Source organism: Artemia sp. Qi Xiang Cuo, chromosome 15, assembly GCF_049724085.1.
Source record: "Artemia sp. Qi Xiang Cuo chromosome 15, ASM4972408v1, whole genome shotgun sequence".
Classification (NCBI taxonomy): domain Eukaryota; kingdom Metazoa; phylum Arthropoda; class Branchiopoda; order Anostraca; family Artemiidae; genus Artemia; species Artemia sp. Qi Xiang Cuo.
In genome coordinates this window covers 831,353-856,168 of record NC_142808.1, presented here as the reverse complement: position 1 = coordinate 856,168, position 24,816 = coordinate 831,353, and the positions used below count along the sequence as shown (strand labels likewise).

General features: G+C 36.3%; 1 protein-coding gene across 1 annotated transcript; it reads left to right on the top strand.

Moving 5' to 3' along the window:
• Window positions 1-730: 730 nt before the first annotated feature.
• On the top strand, window positions 731-21,562 carry LOC148943203 (telomerase RNA component-interacting RNase). The gene is made up of 4 exons (XM_089100937.1): window positions 731-829; window positions 11,880-12,082; window positions 12,824-12,898; window positions 21,355-21,562. The coding sequence occupies exons 2-4, from the start codon at window positions 11,891-11,893 to the stop codon at window positions 21,457-21,459; spliced, it is 372 nt and encodes a 123-aa protein (XP_088957063.1). The 5' UTR covers window positions 731-829; window positions 11,880-11,890; the 3' UTR covers window positions 21,460-21,562.
• The last annotated feature ends 3,254 nt before the right edge of the window (window positions 21,563-24,816 follow it).

The following is a 24,816-nucleotide window of genomic DNA, read 5'->3' as shown; positions in this document are numbered from 1 at the left end:
GAGCGTGAACACAGTGACAAAATTGCATCATCCTCAACGTGGAGCACAATAGATTCAGTATGGACCTCAATTTTACTCCGAAGTGCAATTTAAGGCAATTAAGGTAATGTGCATTTGCTAGCCTCTATATGTTTTTTTTTTTAATTTCAGAAAAAAATTGCAGCAGAAGTTATTAACTTTGAAGTTTCATTAATGTGAGACTAAAGTAAATTTCTTACCTAGCCTCTAGAATTTTTCCTCCTGATTGAACTTTTCTTCTACGCACAGAGACGCAGATATAATAAACTCCAAGATTTATAGCCTGCTCAGGCGTTTTTATCAACCACAAATGTTTTGTATAAAAACGTGATGAAAAAAGATGTGAAATCATAAGGCTCGTTTTTTAGCACTAAGATCTTACATCTAAGATCTTACATCTTTGAGCAAAGATTATTGTTTTTTAACACATCCTTGTTCTAAGATCTTAGGGCTCACTGATATTAGCAAAAAGTGTGAAGACCACCACTTTTTTGCCATATAGAAGAATGATGAGAGAACATTGATGATCTACTCATCAGTGTTCTTAGACCGCTGATCAGAGCAGAATGATGAAAGACGTTTGCACAAAAATGACCAAAGATGTAAGATCTGTTCAAAAATTTCACTTTTAAGCGTTTTCTGACAAAAGATGTAAGATCTTAGCACATTAATGAGTGAAAAAACAGGCCTATAGTAGTTTCAAGAACCCAAACGGGGCTATTACATCACAAAGGAGTTTCAAAGAAAAGAATAAACTTACATAAAATAGGAATACTCCTTAAAACATTTGTCCTAGGATTTTTTAAGCCAAGTACGGATTCTTTTGTCTTGTGTGATCATATTTATGGATCTAGTAACTGCAAGGATAAATGTATAAGGGATTTCTTGTTTGACATAAGGCTAGGGCAGCAGCACTTTTGCCTCAGAGTTTGGGGAATAGGCTATGCCCTGGAAGGTGTTTTGAAATATTTACCTCCACTCCTCCCTCTAGAGGGTCCTAACCTTTGATTACCTTTAAAAATCTGTGTGTTATAAAAGTGAAACCTTGCAAAATAAATCTTCTGTTTAAATAAAGTACAACAAAATTCTTTTCAGCTTCACAACTTTGCTCAGCCTCAATTTAGCTATAAGGTTTTAAAGATATGCAAATATAGGCCTATTTCCTAAATTAAAAAAACTGCATTGATATGGCGTAAAATTCTGCTCAAATAACAGGAATTGCATTTTCAAAACTAAAGCCAGAGACAAAGAAACTGAAAATTAAGGTTAAAAGTTGTTTTGACAAAATTTCAATAGGTATAGAGACCTGTCATGTTGGCAAATTTCAGGAGCCTCTAGAGGCAAAAAGAGTGGAGGTAGGTACTTCAAGTACTATCCCAGGTCATACTTTAGCCTGTAGACCTATCCCTGAAAGTTTCTTTTTTCTAGCTTAACCCCTTTCCAAGATAGCCAAAAGTAGCTAGAGTAGCATTTTACCAAAAAAATAATGTCAGAAAAACTTGGGTAGGGGTCTGGGTAAATTTCTACCAAATCATAATAGCCTATTGACTTACGCATAAAGTGAATATACCACTTGATGTCTTTTTTATTTTTATTACAAATATAATAATCATTTATATAATAAATTATTTTCAGCCCCCCCCCCCCCTATATATGCCAATTCAGGGTAGGCTATATATTTCTACATTAGGGGGGGGGCAGGGCAAATTTTGTTTCTGATGTAAATGGGAGGTAAGTTTAAACTTTACGATTACTTTTAAACTTTACTTAAGAATGTCTACTTAAGAATGTCCTGGGAAGGTATTTTGAAGTACCTACCACCACTCCTTCCCCCTCTTAGAGGGCACTGACCTTTGATGTCCTTCAAAAATCTTTGTGTTATAAAAGTGAAACCTTGCCAAATAGATTGTCTGCTTAAATGAAGTACTCAAAAACTGGGTAAATTTTTTGTTGCTCATATTATTGACTTACACATAAAGTGAACATACTTCTCAATGCCTTTTTTATGCTCTTTCCTAATACAATAATAGCTTGCCATAAATGAATTTTATCCCCACCCCTATATATACCAATTCAGGGTATATATTTGCAAATCAAGGGGGGGTAAAATTTATTTCTGATGCAAATGAGAGGTAAGTTTAAACACCCTGAATTGGTATATATAGGGGTGGGGGGAAAATTAATTTGCAGCAAAAGTGATTATTCTATCTGGAAAGAGCATAAAAATGGCATTGAGTGGTATGTTCACTTTATTTGTAAGTCAATAATATGAACAACAAAAGATTTACCAAAAACTGTTTTCAGTATTATGAGGTTTCAAGGAATTTAGCCAAAAATGAGCAAAAATTAAGTCAAATAATCTTCCAAGTATAAAATTACCACAAATAACTATCAAAACACAATTTGCACTTTACTTGAAAAAAAAAACAACAAATGACCATAAATTGTCAGTTTATTGGCAAATACTGACATTTGTTCTGTAAAATTTTGATATTTTTTTATTAATGAATTTAGAAAAGTGAAAACATTTCAAACATATTTTGTTTGCAGTAGAGTGAAAATTGTGTCCTGGTCCTGAGGAGGCGTGGGGGCTATTCAATGGGGGGGGGGCCTTTCAATTTCCAATCAAATGAGCTGTTTTTTTTTTTGAAGTTTTTAAGACAAGAAATGGTCATCTCAAAATTTCTATCAAATGGCATTTTGGGAAAATACAAGGTGTCAGGGGGGGGTATCCACCCTCCAATCACTCTGAATCTTAAAAATTGCACTAGAACTTCTGATTACCAATCCAATGAGCCCCCTCCAAAATTTATACAAACACCCTTTCTAAATATACCCCAGGGCATAACTTAAAACCCTTGCCTGGAGGGCTGTGTAGGGGGGGGGTGTCATCCTCAAAGACATAATTTCCAGGCCTTTCAACAACTTTGAACAAAATGGCTATCTCAACATTTTGATTGGATGTGTTTGAGGAAATAGTAGGCAAGGGAGGGGGGCTAGTTGCCCTCCAATCACTTTCAACTATTAAAAAGAGTACTGCGTTTCAATTTCCAATCAAATGATCTTTTTTTAATTTTCTATGACAACAAATGGCCATCTGAAAATGTTGTATCAGATGCATTTTGGGGAAATGCAAGATGTAGGGGGGGATCTACCCTCCAGTCACTCTGAATCTTAAAAATGGCACTAGAACACCTAATTTCCAATCAAATTGGCTGTCCTAGAGTTTTAAAAATCACCCTTTCTATATATGCCTTGTATGCCCCCAGGGCATAATTACAACCCTTGTCCTGAGAGCTGGGGGGAGGGGTTGTCTTTTTCAAAGACCTAGTTTCTAGACCTCTTAACTATGTTGTACAAAATGGCCATTTCAAAATTTTGATTGGATGTGTTTGGGGAAATGCTGGGTGTAGACTGGGGGTTAGTTGCCTCCAATCACTTTTGGCTATTAAAAAGGGCACTGGCCCTTTCAATACACTATTGAATGAGCTCTTTTCAAAGTTTCTGAGACAACAAATGGTCACCTCAAAATTTCTATCAGATGCATTTTGGGAAAATACAAGGTGTGTATAGGGGGGGGAGTATCCACCCTCCAATCACTCTGAATCTCAAAAAGAGCACTAAGACTTCTGATTAGCAATTCAATTCGACCCCTTCAAACTTCATATAATCACCATTTCTATATATACCTTATATTCCCCCAGGGCATAACTTACAACCCTTGCCCTGGTGGCTCTGGGGGGGGGGGCGTGGTCATCCTCAAAGAAATATTTTCTGGACCCTGTACAAAATTGTGTTGAACAAAATAGATATTTAAAAATTTTGATTACATGTGTTTGGAGAAATAGTGGGCATGGGAGGGCATTAGTTGCCCTCCAATCACTTTTTACTATTAAAAAGGGCACTAGCCCTTTGTTAAAAACCGTGAAAATGAGCATAAAATTCCCAGCATGAAAATATCTCTTTCTGTCCTAGCATGTCTCCTTCTGGAGAGGTGCTATCCTCCAGGTTTGCCCAAATGGTTTTTTACAGTGCAAACTGTAAAGTAAGAAATTCATTGTTTTCTTTAAGTTTTTATGTATTCATTAGGCTGTATATGGGGCCATCATGATAAGGTAGGGTGCATTTGCAGGTGAATGGTACAACAGCCATTAGTACAGCTAAAACAGCACAGCTGCTGCAGATTTCCATGAAGAAATCATTTAATCAAATTCTAGCATGGCTGAGGGTAAATAAACTAAGGATTAACATGGCTAAGTCTAATTTTACTATTTTCTTGTGATAACTGGACTTTTACACATGGATCAAGGAATTAGATTTGTCCAATGGCATTATAAAACAGACTATATCTATACCTAGGGATTGTAATTGATGAAACTTCATCTTTTAAGCACCATGTAACTCTAACTAGTAAAATTCTGACCAGAAATCTAGGTATAATGAAGAAACTCCAGCATTGTTTTCCTAAATCTGTCCTTTGCCATCTTTAATTTTCTCTAATACACCTGTATATGCTTTATTGTTCAAGTATTTGGCTCTCTGCTTTTCCATGAATTCTAAAACCAATAAGGGTTCTACAAAATCATGCAGTAAGGATTTTAGCAGGCATACCAAAGGATTTTTGCAGGCATACCCAATTTTGAAAAGTTTGCTGGCTTCAGGCCTTTGTGAATTCTATGTATTGTGGTATATTTTTGGACTGCAGCAGGATATTCAACCTTGTTGTTTTGATGATTTATTGTCCAGTAGGTCTACTGTTCATTCTCATGATACAAGGGGCAGTGTTGAATTCTATGTACCTAGGGGTATTTCTTCCCATTCATGTTTTTCTGTTATTTTTAGAGGTACACAGAAATGAAAAATTTAACCAGTGATATTAAGATTACTGGAGACCCCAATTTATTTAGAAAAACAATTAAGGAATTACTTTTTGTAGAATATGAGTTTTGATTGATTGATTTATTTATTAGGGGTTTTATTGATATGATGTTCCCAGAGGAAAAGTAAAATATATGATATTCTTTTATATTTATTGTTTAGTGAAATGATATTAGTGGTGTTGGTGGCCAAATGTTCTTTTTGTTGTTAGGATTTTGTTTTCTCCACCTCCCCAAAGGACAAGCTTTGCTTTTTAAAGGAAGTAGCAATAATTTTTTGTTTATATGTTTTGTCAATAAATCCTTCTCTCTAAAAAAAATGGATTATCACATTTTTGGAAAGAGTTAAAAAAAAAAAGGAATTCAGTTGTTTATTCCCCTTTCCCCTTTGTCAGCTATGAATCATGTATAGCCTATATTTACCACCACAAGGAAAAGTGGTGAAACAATTCTTGACAAGACAGCTTTGTCTATCATGGAAAGAGGTTGAGTTAAGTGAATAATGCCCTCAGTGTATGCTGATGAATCCAGAGCATCAATGATCCCATGGAAATGTATTTTGAGGTACTTGACTCCACCCCTTCCCCCTCCAAATTACATTGACTGATTACAATCAAAAAAGCAATTATTGTCAAAAAGGCATTCAATGTGTTTGGGAATAGGAGAACATAAGAAATCTATTAGTACTACTTTTATTTTTATTGCCTCTTTTTTTTTCAAAATATAGATAGGCTAGAGTGTAGACTGTCATGCAGCCTGTGCAATCTTCTAAGTCTTAGAAATAAGGAAAGGGTAGAGATAGTTGCTTGACAACGCCTTCCCAGTGTGTAGGCTACTTTAGACCATGTATTCATTCCCAAAAGTACACCTCCTCCCTAATGGTTCCTTAAATTCCTTAAATCACAGCTTGGAGTGAAATAAGGACTTTCGATCCTGTTGAATCACTCCTTGTGATGACTGTTGTAGTTGGTTAAGTTCTGGTGGAAGATTCTGGTGCTTCCCAGTCAAACTTCCACAGTGTATCTTTCCACTCAGCATCCAGATGGCGTTTGAAAGCATCTGTTGATTCAGCAGCAACAGTGTCCTCCTTGAGGTTGTTCCAGAGGTTCACAATCCGATTTGAGAAGAAATTGCATCTTGCTCCAGTTGTAGCGTGATGATTGCGGATTCATCTAGGGTGTCCTCGTGTTTTGTGGGAGGTGTCGATCTCCAGGATCTCATTTTCTCAATTGGTTGAGAGGAGTTTGTGCACCTGGATCATGTCTCCACGTTTCCGTCTGTATACTAAGGAGGGGAGGTTGAGTTCCTTCAGCCGTTCACTGTATGTCTTGTTTTCCATGCCGGCAATCATCTTAGTGGCTTTTCGTTGGATTTGCTCAAGAACTGCCTTGTCCTTTTTGAATCGAGGGGTGGCCAGTATCGTCCCCACCTCCAGTCTAGGTCTTACTAATCCTTTGTAGAGTTTGGTGATTACGTGTTTACTCCTGCTGGTGATGCTGTGTTTGATGATGCCTAGGGCTCTACTAGCATTGGCTGAGATTTTCTGTGAGTGGGAGCTGAATTTCAACTGGGAGTCAACAATGACGCCAAGGTCTCTCTCCTCCTGGACAGGCTCAATTGTGTGGTGACTTCCAGAATTTTGGGTCATGAGGTACTGATGTTTGGGGTTTTTGTGTCCGAAGTGTATGACCTTGCATTTTTCTGCATTGAATTCCAGCAGCCATCTTTTGACCCAAGAGCACATGTGGTTGAGATCAGTTTGGAGGGATTGGATGGAAGAAGAGGAGTTGGCAGGACCTATGAGTTTCAAATCATCCCCATATAGGGTGGTTTTGTTGTTGGTGATGAGGGGTAGCTCATTTATGTAGATGTTGAACAGGTTGGGGCCCAGGACGCTGCCCTGGGGAACCCCACTAGTGACTTTGATTTTGTCATAGAGGACATGGCTGTTTGGTCTGGTTGTCACTTTCACTTGCTGTGTTCTGTCCCTCAGAAAGTCCTCAGTCCAACTGACCACTTGTGGACTCAGAGATAGAGTAAGTAGCCTGTGAATGAGGTATTGGTGACAAACCTTCTCAAATGCTTTGGCTAGGTCCAACAATATTATATCCACAGGTAATCCTCTCTCTAGTAGGTCAGTTACAAGACTATATGACTCAAGAAGGTTTGTGTCCACCAATCTCTTTGAGCGAAAACCATGCTGACTACTGCTGATAAGTGAGTTGGCCTCAAGATGGTTAATGATACGCTTGTTTATGATTCTCTCCCTGACCTTGCATGCCACACATGTAAGGCTGATAGGTCTGTAGTTTGCTGCAGAAGTTTTGCTACCCTTCTTGTGAATTGGGATGACTATTCCCTTCTTCCAGTCCCCTGGAAGCTTTCCTTGTGTCAGTGACAGATTGAATAGTTTTACCAGTGGGGCTGATATTGCAGGGCTTAATTCCTTCATCAGTTGTGGGCTGAGACCACCAGGTCCCGTCGATTTATTGGGATCGAGGTCCTTAAGCTGTTTGGTTACTTCTTTGATTGTGACTGGTGAGTGTACCATCGGGAAGGGAGTGTGAGCCTGTTCTGCTGGTGGGGGGGTTGATTGGGGGTCATCCATGGAGAACACTGAGGCAAACTGCTGATTAAGCAGGTTTGCTTTTTCAGAGGGGCAAGAGGATAAAGAGTTGTTGTTTACCAGGTCTGGTACGAAGTGTCTGCCTGGCTTCTTATGGGAGATGTATTTCCAGAATAATTTTGGGTTTTCCTTAATGGTTTTGGCCAGTCGTTCTTTGTAGTTTGAGGTCAGTTTTCTAGTTTCTTTTCTGAGGAGGTTCCTTGCAGTTTTGTAGTGCTTGTACAAAGCTGTAGTCTTTTGTTTCATGTACTTCTCCCAAAGTTTTCTCTTCCTGTTGCGTAGTTTCTTGATTTTTGTGGTGAGGAAAGGTAGAGTTTTGGGTTTCTTTTTCCGTGTTATGCTGGTGTGTTTGGCTTGGCTCTCTAGTAAGGTCTTTTTTAGAGTTAGCGATGAGGCTTCAACATCTTCTGATATAAGTGTTTCCAAGTTAGCATCTAACAGCTCTTCCACCATTATCTTGTAATTTGTAAAGGATTGCTTGGTATATTTTGATGGTTTGGAGTTGAGTTGAATAGATGAGAAAACTGGCATGTGGTCACTTGAGCCAATTGGACTGAGAGTATGTGTGTTGATCACCTTTTCTGGGTCATTTGTTATGACTAGGCCCAGTATGGAGGGATTTTGTCCTGGGCACATTCTTGTGGGCATAGTTACTGTTTGGTACAGAAAGTTTTTGGAGAGGGCTTGTACTAATGGGTTTTGTTCAAGGCTTGACTTGGTCATACCTTGGCCATCTACCCAAGACACATTTGGGAGGTTGAAGTCCCCTGTCATGAGCAGGGTTGCCTTTGGGTAATTGCATAGTATGAATTGCGTCATTTCGGCAATTGCTCTTTCAGAGGACAGCTGGCAAGGGCTGCTGGGGCTCCTGTAAATTGAGCTTAGGACAAACATTTCGTTAGGTAGGGACAGGGAGACCCATGTAGCTTCAACCCAAGGTAAGTAAGAATTTAGGGCAGAAATTTCTTTTACCTGGAATTCCTTGGAAGCTAGAACAGCCACTCCTCTTCTGTGGTTTGGATCAGACAGATTGCTGAAGATGTTGTATCCAGAGGGGCAGATTGAGTCTTCTGTCAGTTGAAATCTTGAGTTATTGGGGCAAATTTCTGTCAGAGTTGCAATGTCTATCTGACTTAGTTGGAGCACTGTTGCCAGTTCCGGCATGTTGTTGGTGATAACATCAACGTTTGCCGTCATAATGTTCACCAGTTTTTGGGTGTGTCTGGGCGAGTTTTTATTCTGCTCACTAATATTCTCGCTTTTGGTTGAAGTGGGTGAATTGCAGCTTAGGTACACAGAGCTGATAATGAGGGACGAGGCAGAAGGGCATGGGGACGTAACTGTTAATTCACTGTTTATACATTTACACAAACTTGCGTTTACATCATTATTATCACTCACACATGAACTATTTACAAGGGGGACAAGATGGTTGGAGGTAGTGGTTATTCTTGCATGCTCAAGCAGCTCTCCATTGGTATTGCTCAAGTTTGACTGTTTTTTTTATTTTGTCCTTTCTTATCACTAGGTCTGTTTCTCCATTCACCTGTCTTTTCTTCATCTCTTCCAACAAGACTTTTCTAGCATTGCGATCTTCTTTGGAGCTGTCGCCATAGAATCGAATCGGGTCTTTACGCTGGTAGGACGCATCCAGGATAAGCTTCTTGTCAGTGAAGCTGGCTACCGTAAATAGGACTGGTGGGTGTCGCAGAGGTTGTCCAGCCATGGGGGCCGAGGCTGGTAGTCTTTTCACGTTGAAGACTTTGGTCGCTAGTTTGTAGTTGTCCTGGAAGTATTTGGCAAGGAAGTCTTCGTCACTTGCTTGGATCGGAATCCCGTATCCGACGACGTTAAGTTTTTGAATTGAAGTTATCAAGTATTTTGGGCAATAGGTTGCATCAAGACTGGGCTGGGTAATTGTAGACAGAGAAAAGCCAAGACAGATAGTCCAAGTAATTGAGAGGCAAATGTTTAAATGGCTGGGGTACGGGTAAATGGCAGGAGTATGAATGACTCTCTTATTGGACACATACTTGTCAGGTTAGTTTTGTGAAAGTCGTGCCTCCCTAGAGTCTTAGGCATGCTGATCAAGAATTTAAAAAAGAGGCAAACAAGGCAGACCCGCCTATGGTCTTAAGAAGGTTGACCAAGAATTTAAAAATGACATAGGACCATAAATTTGCTTCAAATAACAGGCAAAACAATCGTTTAAAGCCATTTTTATCTTTCAAATAGTACCTATTCGTTGCCTAAGCTTAGCCCCACATTCTAAAAAAAAATTTGAATTTTTCACACATATTTTAAATTTTTGGGTCACTTGCCCGAGACTCTGGGCGGGTGGGCCTGTCTTGCTCTGTCTCTGCCTGTCTTGCTCACTTCTGACTATACGGCGTATATGTTTGTCTAGTGCATCTGGTGCAAGCCCCGTCACTTGAGCGGTAATTGCCGATTCAACAATTGCTTTTACCTTGAGAACATTGCATTTTGTGGCAAGTTCATCGTGAATCTCTCTGAGACCCTTGTTGACTGTGGTCGTTATGCTAGCAATGTCCTCTCGCACCTCTGATTTGAAAGATTCGATGGCTTTGGTTAGGGTGTCGGCGTCGCGCACAGGCTTGTTCAAGATGCACCGGGGGCAGCTCCATTCACAGGTCATTGTACGATTCATTTTCTCTAGCAGGACGTACTGTTCATCACTTAATCCTAGGCACTCAATACAAAACCAGTTAGGACATTTGTCGCAGTTGATGGCTTGCGAGTTCTTGTCCAGGCTTTTTGCACATCCCGGGCACTTATCTTGTCCTTTTACGGGGCTCTCACGTTGTCTCTTTTTTGGTGCCATTTTTTTTTTTTTTTTTTTTTTTTTTTTTTTGGTCCTAGACATTGGTTTCACTGTATGTAAAACAAAAAAAACACTATTTGCCTCACAAAATTCTTACTGTTTTATGTGCAGCAGGTTTATATTAATCACTTTTGTCTTTTTTCCATTCCAATCTTCGTTTTTTTATTATTTTAAAATAATATGATGTAACTGAAATTCATTAATATCACTGTGTATGGTAAGACCCCCCAGCAATAGGACAGTGCCTAATCTTTGACAAATATATCTTTTTTAATGTATCCTTCTTAAACTTGGACAAAATGCTCATAACATTCAGTGATGTATATAGTTTTAGATCAGTAGTTCCCAACCAATTTTGGGCCATGCTCCACTTAGAAATTTCTAAAATCCTGATGCCCCCCCCCCCCAGAGGCTATTAATTTGGTATTTTGGGGGGTTGTTCACTGGGCATATTTTATGCTAAAGAAAAATATTATCAATATAAAACTCCTTTTATATAGTGCATAACATTATTGCAATATTATCCTGTATATTTTTTGCTCTTTAAATGCATATGAATGTGAGGTCATTTGCTTTAAAAAAAAATTTCTTAATCAAGAGTGGATCCAGGATTTTTGTTTGGGGGGGGGGAGGGGGTTACTAATTTTCGACTCGGTCAAACATTTTTTGGGGGGGTTCAAACCGGGTAGCCCCCCCCCCACTGGATATGGCCTTGTTCTTAATTAAGACTGTGATGTATAGATGCCCAAAGGGCACATCAGGGAACATATGGGCATATCATGCCCATGACCCACAAAAATATTGCCCTGTCCCACTGGTGGGGCCTGCTCCCTATGCTGGGAATCCTGGTTTTGAAGCTAGGCTACAATCTTGACTTCTTTCAGCAAAATAAGATAGTTATTTGTAAGGTTTGTTGCTCTGGTTGAAAAGGGCCTCTTGGTTATCTTCTAGTAATAATCTAATAAAGGTTGAAAATTGCCCACTTGAGACTCTATGTAGGCAGGCCTATAAGACTTAGGCTGATTGTTTGTCTGCCAGTCTGGGCAACTTCAGTCCCCCATTGTGCCCACTAGTCTAGTGAACATTGTCAATCATGAGCCAACTCATGAATCTTGGTCATCCCCATTGCAATTCCTGTGGGCTTTTCCAGGACTGGCAATTTTTCCAGTACATTTGCCCAATTGCCTAAAAGTTCTGTGGACATGGTTAGTCATAAATCTTTCAATCATTTTTTGAGGGTCTCCAATTGCATTGAAATGGCTCACAGAAATGATAGACTATTTGAATTACCCTTACTCTCTGTCTATCTATCCACAAGTGAAATGAATTATTTCTATACAATTCTTAAAAAGTTGTGCCAGAGGGACAGAGACTATCTGTCTTGGCTTAACTCTAATCAGTTATGGCTCTCAAGTTTTTCATCACTTCCACCAAATTAAGTTTAGTTCAAAATCAACAGACTGAAGGACAGTAGTAATAAAAACAATTAATCTCAAAATTTTGTCAATGCTTTCAGGAACATCAACCATGAATTCATCAGCTATCAAAGTCCCTTTCAAAAATGATGGTAGCTTCCTAGAAATGTTCAAAAAGATGCAAGAAGAACAAAAAAAGCAGTTGTCAGATGATTCAGCTACAGAACAAAAGAAGGATCTCAAAAACAAGAATGAAAAGAAATTGGCTGATAAAGCTGGTGTACCAACACCCCCATTGCCTATTGTAAGTTTACCATAAAGTGTTGCCTTTTCTTTTTTAATACAGTTTGTATTGTTTTTATACAACTTTTATTGTTAACTTTGAAAAAGGCTCCACAGAAAATTTCAGTCCTAAAAAAATACAGTTTTAGTTCTGAGCATTTGCAGAACTTGTATTGTAATAAAATTGCATTGGGTAACTTTAGAAAATGAATTTTTTCAATTGTGATTTTTTAACTGTTTACTTTCCTTTGGCTTATTAGATCAACTTATTGGTTTAACAGCTCTTGTTTTTTTTTATTAGTATTGATATCAAGAAGATGTTGGCATAAAGACTAATATGTATGGAAAGTATGGCCATAAGTTTTACTTTCTATTCTGCTGTGACATAATAATATTAATTTTGTGTCATCAAGTTATGACGATTTTTGGTTGACATTAGATTGGCTATACTTTAACCCAGACAGATCTAATTGCTTGAAATGTTTCTAAAAAATATATGTCATAGTTGGAAATCAAGTTTTTGAATAGGTCTTCAGCAAATATGAGCAGAATAATTTTCTTTGGCCAAGTGGACTAGCATGTGTAAGCTTGCTTTAAATTTAAAATATTGATTAAATTAAAGGAAAGCCTTCTTATTTGTATGTTTTTCTGCTTTTACAAATTTTTTCCCCTTTTTTTATATTCTTTCAAGAATAAAGGCCATATGCTTATCATACTGAATTGAAGTTGCTCAACATTAGCTCAGTTGTGAGAATTTTTACAGGTTGGAAAACGTAAAGCTCACAAGGTGCTTCCTACTGGGATAGTAAAGAAACAAAAAACTATTGAAAATGAGATGGTAAGTTCACAGGTATTTATTATTTTTAATCTATTATTAATGCTAATCGAGTTATAGTAAATATCATTGAATCTTCTATATTATAGAAGAAAATAATAAACTATTTGAGATGTAAGTGCTCCATTGTATTTTTAATTTAAATTATTTTTATGATCAAACACAAGTAGCATAGGCATATGAGGATCTGAACCTTGGGAGAATGGAGGGATCAGAGGGTTTTTGGGAAAAGGGTTATCTGAAGATTTCTCCAGGTGAGAGAAGGGCAGTATACCCAGAAATGATTAACTTTTAAACATGCATTTTTCTTATGAGATATGACCACTATTTTGGACCCCATTTATCTTTTGAAAATGTGTTTAGTAGGAAAAAGCTATTCAAAGTCTTGTTAAATTCTTAACTGAATATATGCAGAGAGGGGGGGGGGGGTACAAACCTCAGAATGATCTAAAGTAATCCCCCAACACATCACAAAAAATAATGGTGTTGATTTTTTTTTTTTTGAATTTTCACCCCATCTTAAGGGTTTGTGTGCATGTATGTTCATAACCATGATTTTGATATATTGACATTCTGGTGTCCTAATATGTAAAAAAGACTAATGAAATAAACAAAACCTTTGTATTTCCCTCACTGATTGAAAGTTGTTTTGGTTGTTGGGAAGATGAGTGTTTGTGAATAAAAGGAAGAAAATATCCTGTTGTATTGAGTTTGGTTTTTCTTCTGAAAGATGCAAATTATTTTTTTTTCAGAATTTCTGAAATGAAAATTATTTACCTGAAGCAATGTTGTTAAATCAGTGTTTGCAGCATGCAGTTTTGCAACATATCTAGTAAAATGTCTAATGTATAGATCCAAGCTTTGTTAGAAGTAATAGATATAAGCTCCATTCCTAAGCTCAGTGGCATCAGTTTGGATGCAAGGGAGATGAGTATGCCCCCTCCCTGAATTCCCCTAGATTTTGAAAAATGCTTTTTTTGGTATTTGCATTGAAAAATTTGAGCAAAACAACAAAATTACCCCCTTGATTTTGAAAAATATCCGCTCCTCCTAACTTTTGTGAAATAACGCCACTATACAAGTTGTTCCATTCAGTAAGGATAAGCCAAGACAGCAGGATAGAAAATATTACCTCAGTCATCAACTTATTCATCCCCATCAATCTTGGTAGCTAAGGAGTTAGTCAGGTTACAACACATTTAGGGCTGAATGTGTTTTAACCCTTGTGTTTTTACTTATTGACTGGATGGATAGCTTTAGATTCACAAATATTTGGTCAATTCATGCCATTAATAGATCTTGTGGAAAGACATTATTCCACTATTTGGTGACCTCCCTTCTGTACAAAAAAGTTTATTGTTTGAGATATTGTAATTATTTTCTTTATATACTGCAAGTCCTCGGATGAGAGTGGGACAGTAAAAAAATAAATCTAATTTCACAACATGGATAAGACTCAGCATGGATAGACTCAGCAATTAGCAACATTGTGGGATTCCAGAGGGAGCTGGGCCTCGTTGTTCTTCCCGTGTATACGTCCCATGTGTAATTTCAGAGTTACATAACTTCAAAAAAGAGAACATTAGTGATTCTCTAACTTTTACTGGGGTATCTCAATAACTTCACTGTATTTATGGTAAAGGAAGTTGTTTATAATTATGATTTTTCCAATATTTCTCAAATTTTAAACCTGGGAAAAAAATATATTGTGAACAGATTTTCAGTTGATGGTCATTTCCAATAAGTGATCAATTAGGTTCAGGCATTTTCCGCAAAAGCTAATTTACAGAAGAAGATTTATCAAAAGGGGAGAACCGCCTTTGTTTATTGTGAAAAGCTTTTATAGATATTAATAAAAGAAAGTACACCTACCTTGATAAAATATATTGTACCAATTAAGCTTGGGAAACTTGTGATGCTTCCTGTTTGTGCCAGATTCAAAGTTCTCGATTTTGAATACTTTTGAAAAACAGGGTTGTCAGCACTGTAATAGAGTTATTAGTATCATAATGGATTAATAGGCTAAATGAACGAATAGATTGATGTAGCTAAAAAGTAGTTTGTTTAACTGGTCCAAATCATTGTTTGCTATCAAAATAGTCTTGAGCACCATCTATAAACTTGTCACATTGTTCTTCTGACTCTTGTATGTTCCTGGTGTTGTGCTGATCCTGGAGCCACTTTTGTGCATGGTTTCTAACTTCTTTAGTGCATCAAAGATTTTTCCCATATAAATCCTCTCAGAGATTCAACAAATTGAATAGGGTTGTAGGGGTAGGGAAGGGTGCAGTCCCAGTTCTTAAGTGTTAACTGGGTCAGCAGTCCCATGCGTGGGCATGCGTTGGCGTGAAGCAAATCGACACCTTTATTCAAGAGTTCAATATGTTTGGTTCAAATGCAATTTGTTAAATGTGAGGTAAGGTACCTGATACTGCATCAGGTACTATCTCAAAAGGCATCTCAAAGGATACCTGATCAAAAGGCATGCTGCCTTTTGATCAGCACTATCTTCATTTTATTTCATTGCTTCTATTTTCCTTACTTGTTTGGGGAGGGGGGGAGTTCCCTGAATAAAAGTTTGTTTCTTTGCAATTTTCTAAAAATTGAAATCCTCAAATACACAAGCTTTAACGCGAAATACAATTGTTAATTTTTGGGAGATTTTTTCATGACCCAATTTTTGTTCAGAGACATCCTCCTCCTCCTCCTCCTCCCCCCCTGGGTCAAAAATACTGGTAAAAAAAATCAGGCATAGTGTATATTCGAAACATAACGATCCCACCTAAATTATCTAGATATAGTGGTACTTATGCTTTATATATATCACAGCGCTATAGACTCTACAAGGAAATACAAATGGAAAGCCGTCAAACGGGCATTTGCAAGGATAATGGATTGCAAAGCGTAATTCCTTATCGCGTTTACAATATTTAAACTGTTGTTTTTGGGGGGTTTGGGGGGGGGAGAAGGTACCTAGGTTAGGTTACGTATTTTATATGTGCTATGCTTTACTCCCCACTCCCCCTAATGTGCAAATATATAGCCCAAATTTGTTTCTAAACTATTATATTTTCATACTATTTCATTTTTATTTCATTATTATGAACAAAACTTGACTCCTTTCGTGTGTTATATATAAAGCATAAGTACTGATATAGTAACCGCTAGGAGTGCTAGTCACCAGTGGTGAATCTCCAGCATTTCTATTGGGAGGGGGGTAAGAGGGGTCCATATCCAGATAGTCAAGGGGCATGGGATACATAATAATTTTTTCTCCACATTATTGGGGGGAGATAACTGCCGCTCCCCACCCCAAACGACGCCCCTGCTAGTCACTCTCATCTCAGGCAGACTAGCATGTAGGAAAGTAAATGATATCTAAGAAAATGATTGCTAAAATTGGAAGGATTTACTAAAAAGTATTGGCTTCCTCAGCCAAAATTCTCAGTATTTCAAAGTGGTTACTTTTGATATTGTTATAACAAATTTCCAGAATAGATTATTGATCCAAAATTTCCACCAATTTGGGAAATCGTTACCAAAGGTATTTGAAGAACCTGCTTGGTAATGTCAAAACTGAGTCAAGGTTTAGGCCATGAAGGCCCAGTTTCTTCACACAGATCCAAAAAGCATAATACCAATTACCAATATTACCAATATTTTATTACAATAATACCATAATACCAATATTTTTATTCAAAAATAGACTATAATAATAAAATTATACAAAATCCCCCTCCAACTCATATTTCAAACTCTTCTTCTTTTCTTTCCCCTATACAGCGTTCTTTGATCTACACTGAAACATCCTTGTTTCAGTGTAACTCCCTTTCTGGTTTCCTGTACTCCCTTTCAATTTAATTCCCTTTCTCGTTTCCTCTTCTCTTTCGCCCTCTTGACCATGGGTTGGTGATGCCTCATGCAATGGCCACAATCCAACCAGGTCTTGTATTTTCCTCTCCTACTCCTGAAAATAAAATAGAAAATTAATCTCATTTCCTTCGCTTTTTTTACTCTAAGACTCCCTGCTTAATTGTAATCTAATTCATCATTATTTCACTATCATTTTCTTTACTCTACCACCTATGTACCTTACCTCTTACTCGGCATTCCATAGCTTTCTACCTTTGTAATTCCTCACATACCCAATTGTTTTTCTCCCAATACATTTTATCTCCCTTTTTCCTTTTTTTTATCAATTTCCCCGTTCATACGACTTTCCATCCATTAATTTACTATATAATAATTTCAAAATTCACATTCTAGCTACCCACGGCTGCAAGGGGCTGCTCCCATTCATTAGGCCTATAACATATAACATTAAAATACAAATTTACAATTCATACACATTTTTGAACTTTAAAATACTTTCACTTTTCTTTTTCACTACATTTACATAAATAAAAAAAAAAAACGTAACACCATTTTTTTTTTTTTTCAAATAAATCCCATTTCATCATATTCTACTTTCGCTGGGCCTTGCTTTATTGGGTAGCTACAACAACCTTCAAATAAATTTCCCAAAAATCAAACATTTCACAATCCAGGCGAATCGTATCCCCCTCAATGCATAAAAAAAACCACTAATTCAAATCTAAACTCTATAATCTAAGTCTCAAATACTTCAAATCTAAACTCTATAAATTTTTTTAAATCATACAAAATCCTATATTATTTCTATATTGAAAAAATATAAATACGACAAACGGGTCTATGGCCAGTAAATGAAAACGAAGAAAAAACAAAAACGGATATTCCGCCCGTATCTAACAAGGCGTCTTCAGCGTAGAGAAAAAAAAAATAAACTAAAACTAAAAAATGTAGATAAAACTAAAATAGGCTCATCTAAAAATATAATATACAATTGCTTAAAATTTACCATTCGTGAAACCACCTCACAAAAGTAACTGGATTAAACCTTTTAAAATAACAAATGAATAAGATACATACCAATTCTTGGGGAGAAAATCAAACGAACTTTACTCAAACATAATATTTCAACTTGTTTTAAATCAATCAGACGACTGAGTAACTTTCTAAATCCTGGAAAAGATATAACACGGAATATTTTGTCAAGTGGAGTTTATAGCATCCCTTGCTCTTGCGGGAAATTTTACATCGGTCAAACACACCACCAATTTATAGAAAGATTTATTGAGCACTGGAGTTCAATAGATCATGCTGTAAAATTTACAAAACCTCCAGACAGTTTCACTTCAGCCTTAGCAGAACATATATTTTTTTAATTCGGACCATTTTGCGCAGTTCGAGGAGGCAACAGCCATTTCCAATGATAAAGGTTCCACGCAATGGGCTCTTGAAGCATTAGAAATTAAAAAACATATTTTGCAGGTTTATCATTTAATAGAGATACTGGGATTATAAATATTGATCCTATTTATGATACTATTTTAAAAAAGGAACCCATATTTAAAAAAAAACTAAAGTATTGCAAAATGTCCAGGGATTAGTTCAAATAATAAACCTAAGCGAATAGCAGCTTCAAAAGCTTTGCATAAAATTATGTCGCAATAATTTATTCCTTGTTCATTTAATATTTTAAAAGGTTTAATCCGGTTACTTTTGTGAGGTGGTTTCACGAATTGTAAATTTTAAGCAATTGTATATTATATTTTTAGGTGAGTCTATTTTAGTTTTATGTATAGTTTTTAGTTTTAGTTTATTTGTCGTATTTATATTTTAGTTCCCGTTTGTCGTATTCATATTTTTTCTGTCATGGCTGGCCAGTTCAGCTTTAGATCTTTTATATTTCTATATTCCCTAAAATTATGTTCAATCATAAACCCCATACATTCTAAATATTCAATTAAATTTAAATTTTACCCAACATATAAACTTAAAAATATTGACAAAATCTTGAAGCTAACGATTATAATCTAAAAATTTTAATCAAACTCTAATAAAAATTCTAATCAAACACTTCATTAAAAGTTCGAAATATTCAAATTAAAATCTAATACTATTCCATAAATATATATTCCATCTTTCTTTCTTTCCGCCAATGCCAATAGCTATCTTTGCCAATAGTTCCTCTCTTCCTCACCCACTCTCCATGTAGAATAGCATACCTTGGTGGTGTCAATATGTCCACCAATGTTTCCTTCATTTTAAGAACCCCACTCGTGAGGTTCAGATCGGCTTGTGCAGACAACGCTCATCCTTCAAAAGAGAGAGGAGAATCACCCACCCCTCGCCAGCTATCAGTGGGAAGAAGCGCTTGATCATCAGAACTGGCACTAGCCAAAGAAATTTTCTCCCACCTCGGATCGCTCTTCAAGGGACATTTTCTTGTGCAATGGCCAGTGCTCCATTTCTTCAGGATGGTTTAACCCCCCCCCCCCTGCCGTATTGCAAAATCTTTTATACGTTTTGGCTGATGATCCTTTCTTATTTTTCAGGTTTTGTTTTGGAAAATAGTCAGTGAAAATTGCAAAACTAAAAAAAAATTCGATAACAAGTCAAATAAAAATATAATGCAAGTTTCCGCGTTAAAAATTAAGAAATTTATCTTACTCTTGGTCCAGGGCATTTTTGCCCATCCCCAGCAGAAGCTGTTAATACAACTACAATCTTGATGAGGTTAAAAATTTCTAAATAATAAATCTTGTTAGAGGTTGGTGGTGATTTTCGTTTACAATTTCAGACTTAGTTATTACAATTAAGTACCTCATGAGCTTTGTAAGTGTAGTTTTTTTTTCTTTTGTAATAAGAAGGGAGGTATCCCCCCGAAGCGCCATTGTTCAGATTTATTCTAAATGATGGGAGATTAGAGGTTAATAATGCCCCGCCCCTTTCTATCTTTATCTGAAGGTTCGTGGAGAGTTAGACAATTGGGACATTGAAATGCACTCTTTTAAGCATATGCCCATACCACCTCCTGCACAATAGCCCACCGTCTTTCCTTCATTATAGATGATATGCAATTAAACATTACCAAAGATAATTTCATGAAAAGATGTGAATTAACTTGATTAAATTAAAATAAATATCCATATTAACTACTTGTATGGACTACGTGAATTTTCAGGACCCACTGTGCCTTTATGTAGCATTACTTCTTTCCCAACTGGGAAGCAAAACATGTAAATTTGTGATACTTCGATCGCCAATTGGACCAAAGATTTGCGGTCGATTTTGGTCGCAATTAGTCTAAAGAGCACCAAATTGTCAGCGATTCAAAATCGATCTCAGAATTTTCAGTCGATAACAGTTTGGTTCTTTTTGGACCAAATTATAGTTGGGTGCCATAAAATGGCAGAAATTGCTTTCCCGTGGTGTAATCTATTTGTTTACTTAAAAAGGACTAGAATTTTTAATTTCCGTTCGATGCGATTACCTTTAGAAAAAACAATAAATAAATACGCATCTGTAACCTTTCTTCTGGGAAAAGAAATGCAACATTCCACATTTTTGTAAGTAGGAGTTTGAAACATCTACATTGGCGTGTTATTTTCATTAAGTTTGCAGCCTATTTGGATGATTTTCATCAAAATCGCTAGTCCGTTTGGGGGAGTTTTGATAGATGTCGTTAAACGTGATGAATTTTATGTATATTGAATCAGGGCTAAAAGGGAATTCTTTTGATGTTTCAAGTGCTATTAGAATTCTGTTTTCTAGAGTTTCGGTTACTATTGGCCTCAGTTTCTGCTTAGTTCCACTTCTTTACCATGAACTGTTTGATTACTTGCTATTTAATTCATAGAATGTGATTTTTACTTTTTTATCTACAGAATATAACCTTAATACACCAAATTTGCATAGAACTAGCTGCTGCAGACATGCATTTACGTATACCGTTTTTCTAGGGAGGGGGTGGGTGAGGAAATGGGTCATAATCATGAGAAAAAGGGCAATGTCTCTGAAAAGGGAGGGGTGGTAGCGAAAAAATTGGGTCATAAACATGAGAAAACTGGTAAAGTCTCTGAAAAGGGAGGGAAGTGGACGAGAAAACGGCTCATAATCATGAGAAAATGGGCAAGGTCTCTGAAAAATGTATGAAAGCATAGGATAATTTTTGAGATTTCTTAAGAAAGGTTATTAGGTTTAAGCCCCTCTTCATATGTACAGCTTGCTTGAAGAGTTCCAGTCAAATCAACTGCTCCGATAAATGGCGGTATAAAAAAAGGCGAATAAGAGCTATCAAGTTCACAGCTCAAATGTTTCTCGTTTTTTCTTTTTATTCTAACGCAAAATCCTCTAATTTTATTGATTTTAATTATATCAGCTCTTTCTTAAAAAGAAGAAAAATGTGAGGCTATTTAAATTATTCATTTCTAGCCATTAACTGACTTGAGTTGGTATCTCAGTTTTTCATCCTGTGATTTTATTTACCTTAATTGGATTTACACTTACTAATTAAAAGAAGAAAATATGAGCCCATGGGTAGGACTCACCATATTGGTTATTTCATTTTAGAATTTTTAGTTATTTATTTCTAGCCATTAGGAAAATTAAGTCCAATGGAGCGATACCTACTCGAGGTTAAGAAATACAAAGAAGTCACATGTAAAGAAGAAAACGTTGGAAGGCCAATTATTAAGTAAAGTTTAAACCCGGTTTTTAATCTTATCTTTGTGATAGATGTCTTTTTTTTACTGTTTTACTAATGTAATAAAATTTTGTATCGATTAAATTTTGTGGAAGTTCCCTCTTATGGTTTATATTATCTACGTTTAGGGTAATCATTTTCTTCATTTGTGTTTAACATGTCTTGTATTTAAAAATTTTAGCGAAAAACTTTTTATCGTTATTTAAAAAAAGGAGGAGGGTGGAATGCTAGGGTAAAATTAATGAAGAACCTGAAATTTTGAAAGATTTTAGCCTATAGCTGGCTCTAGCCAATAAGACTAACCTTAAATTAAAGCTGGTAACGGAATGGAATTTGGTATCAGTTATATTTTGGATGTGCCTTGTTATAGTTAATTTTGTCAATCTTGTGGGGTTTTCAGTCTTTAAAAAGTTTTTTTTTCATTTGTTTTTAGATGTCTTGATTTTGGAATATTTGCTCCGAAATTCCCGCTGTTTTGGTCTAAAATGAAGACCGCGCGAGGAAAGTGCGCGGAGAAATATGAAAGTTCTAAAGAGTTTGGTGAATAGCCAATGAAATTTGCATTAATTTAAAGGCGGTTATAAAAAAAAAACATTTAATAAAGTCAGGACATTTTGTTCTACCGATGTAATGGGATTTGATATCAAATTTTTGAGGAACAATTGGAGCGAAATATTAAGAACATCGGATAGCAATTTAAGTTATTATATTATTGTAGACCGAAACATTAATCGATAATTTTCTTGAAATAAAAATGAAAGTCAATGTTTGTATTAAAGCTGTCATGTATAAAAAAAACAACTAATTAACTAATTAAGAAATATTCATTTAGAATTCATGAAAAACATTACAAAACTTGATAATTAGATTGAAATGAAATTTAATAATCAAATGTTGAAATTTCAACATTCCTCTACGACAACTCCTTCTATACGAAGTGTCTTGGTCAGAAAAACCAAAAATAAAATTAATATACATTGCACCCAAATTGTTCTTTCCCTAGGCAGCGCTATTACGCTGCCTATGGTTTAGCTTTTCTTGAGAAACGCATATAACTTACCAATTCTGATCACCATTGTCATCTTTAATATAATGTGTTATTACATAAGAATTTTGTAAGGGGAGAAGCCGGCTTAACATTGATTTATGTCATTTGTACAAAATCACGATCTCGGGCTCTGCTCAAAGCAATTATTGTTTTTTCTGACCAAGGCACCTCATATAGAAAAAGATGTAGTAAAAGCTTCAAGGGGGGTCATTCAATTGTAAATTTAAAATTATAGTGCTGCTTTATAGAGTCAAAAGTGATTGGAGGGCAACCATCCCCCTCCACACCCATCATTTTTCTCAAAATCACGATCTCGGCCTGTGCACGATGTGCTCAAAGTAATTATTGTTTTTTTTTTTCTGACCAAGGCACTTCATATAGAAAAAGATGCAGTAAAAGCTTCAACAGGTGTTCACTCAATCGGAAATTTAAAATTCTAGTGCTGTTTTATAGAGTCAAAAGTCATTGGAGGGCAACCATCCCCCTCCGCACCCATCATTTTTCTAAACACATCCAATGTTTTTTTTAGATAGCCATTCTTTTCAGTACAGTTGAAAGGTCCAGCAATTATGTCCTTCAGGATGACATACCCCCCCCCCCCCACAGTCCTAAAGGAAAAGGGCTATAAGTTCTACTAGCTGCTCATTATTAGCATATAAGGTTTTTGTGGAAGGTATGGTCGTATAGTATTTAGAGAGGGTACATTCAATTGGAAATAAGAAGTTCTAGTAACCTTTTAAAGAGTTGAAAGAGATTGCAGGGCAACTAGCTTCCCTCTCGTTATCTTTTTTGCAAATGTATCCGATAGAAGTTTGAGATAGCCATTTTGTTCAAATTAGAAAAAAGGATATAATAACAAGACCTTGGCGATTGAAACAATCTCAAAACGCTGGTAGCAAGGGTTGTAACTTATGCCCCGGGTGTATATGAGATTTTTATGGAAGGCATGGTTGTATTAACTTTAGAGGAAGCTCATTTGATTAAAAATTGAAAGTTCTGGTTTCGTTTTGAGCTTCAAAAGTGATTGAGGGAAACTAGCCCCCTCCCGATGCCCTGTTTTCCCCAAAGGTATCTGATTGGAATCGAGAGATAGCTATTTTATTCAAAATGGTCTAAAGACCGTCTAAAAGTGGGTCAAAACGGGATTCGAAAAAAAAAATTGGGACCCCTAAACGTATCATGGTGAAACTTCTGGGATATTATAAGGGAGATATTTAACTATCTACTAGTACTACTATTACTACTACTGCTAGTACTACTACTACAACTACTATTACTTCAATTGCAGCTATTTGTAAGGCTAAGAGCATCAAGATAAAAATTTCAAGAAGTATATAAATACACAGGTTATCAAAAAGACATATCGGCATGTTTTTATTGTATTAAGTTGAAACTTCCAGGACTGAATGAGAGGGATGTTCAGCTGGAAGAAAGGAAATATTTTAATACCACTGATGCTATTAGTACGAATACTCTCAATAATCCTGCTAGAACTGCTACTACTTAAACTGCAACTACTAGTACAACTATCCCTAAGGATTTCCACTGAAAGCAGGGAGCAACATTAAATCTTAAAATAAACAGAAATTATTACATATATGAGGGGGTTGTCCCTTCTTCAAAACCTTGCTCTTCGTGCTTAACTTTTTAGTGCTCCTAAAAAAGCTTCTTATTGCTTTAATTAAACGACCCTTGTGTCTCAGGAGTCGTTCCTAAAGAATTGAAACAGAATTCAAACTAGTGTAAAGAGCAGGGTGTTCTAGAGGGGAAACCCGTATCACACATGTAATAACTTTCGTTCTTTGTAAGTTTTGATGTTGCTCCTCACTTTCAAAATAAAAAAAAACTTGTTTTTTTTAATCTTTGATCGTCTTTTAAATAATGTCAGGTAATCTGGCTCCACCTCAGTGGAAAAATCCCCCTATACAAGGAAAGTTCGTCTAGACAATTCAATCCTGGTGAAAATTTATCCAGGGTAATTACCAGTAACATCCTCTTGAAATATTGAGTCGACAAAGATAAAGAGAAAGCCAGAACAACTAAAAAGCTAAAACAGTGACCCCTAAAATCCTCCCTCCCAATTGAAAATTCTCCCACGAAAATCCCTCCATCAGAAAATTCAACCCTCTTTCACACACCCGAAAAATGTATGCATACTCTCATTGTATTTATACATAATTGCATACTTAAAATGTATTCACCGCTAAATCAAGCATGGACAACTACCGAAAATATACACGGAGATAATAAATGTAAGAGTAGGGAGAAGTGAATATATTTGAGGATAAAAGGTGGTATGAAAAA

Bases quoted from the DNA above. Each gene is read 5' to 3' on its own strand.
- LOC148943203 (XM_089100937.1), top strand. From the start codon at position 11,891: ATGAATTCATCAGCTATCAAAGTCCCTTTCAAAAATGATGGTAGCTTC. The intron at 12,083-12,823 runs GTAAGTTTACCA...GAATTTTTACAG, and splicing joins CAACACCCCCATTGCCTATT to GTTGGAAAACGTAAAGCTCA. The intron at 12,899-21,354 runs GTAAGTTCACAG...ATTTATTTCTAG, and splicing joins AAACTATTGAAAATGAGATG to CCATTAGGAAAATTAAGTCC.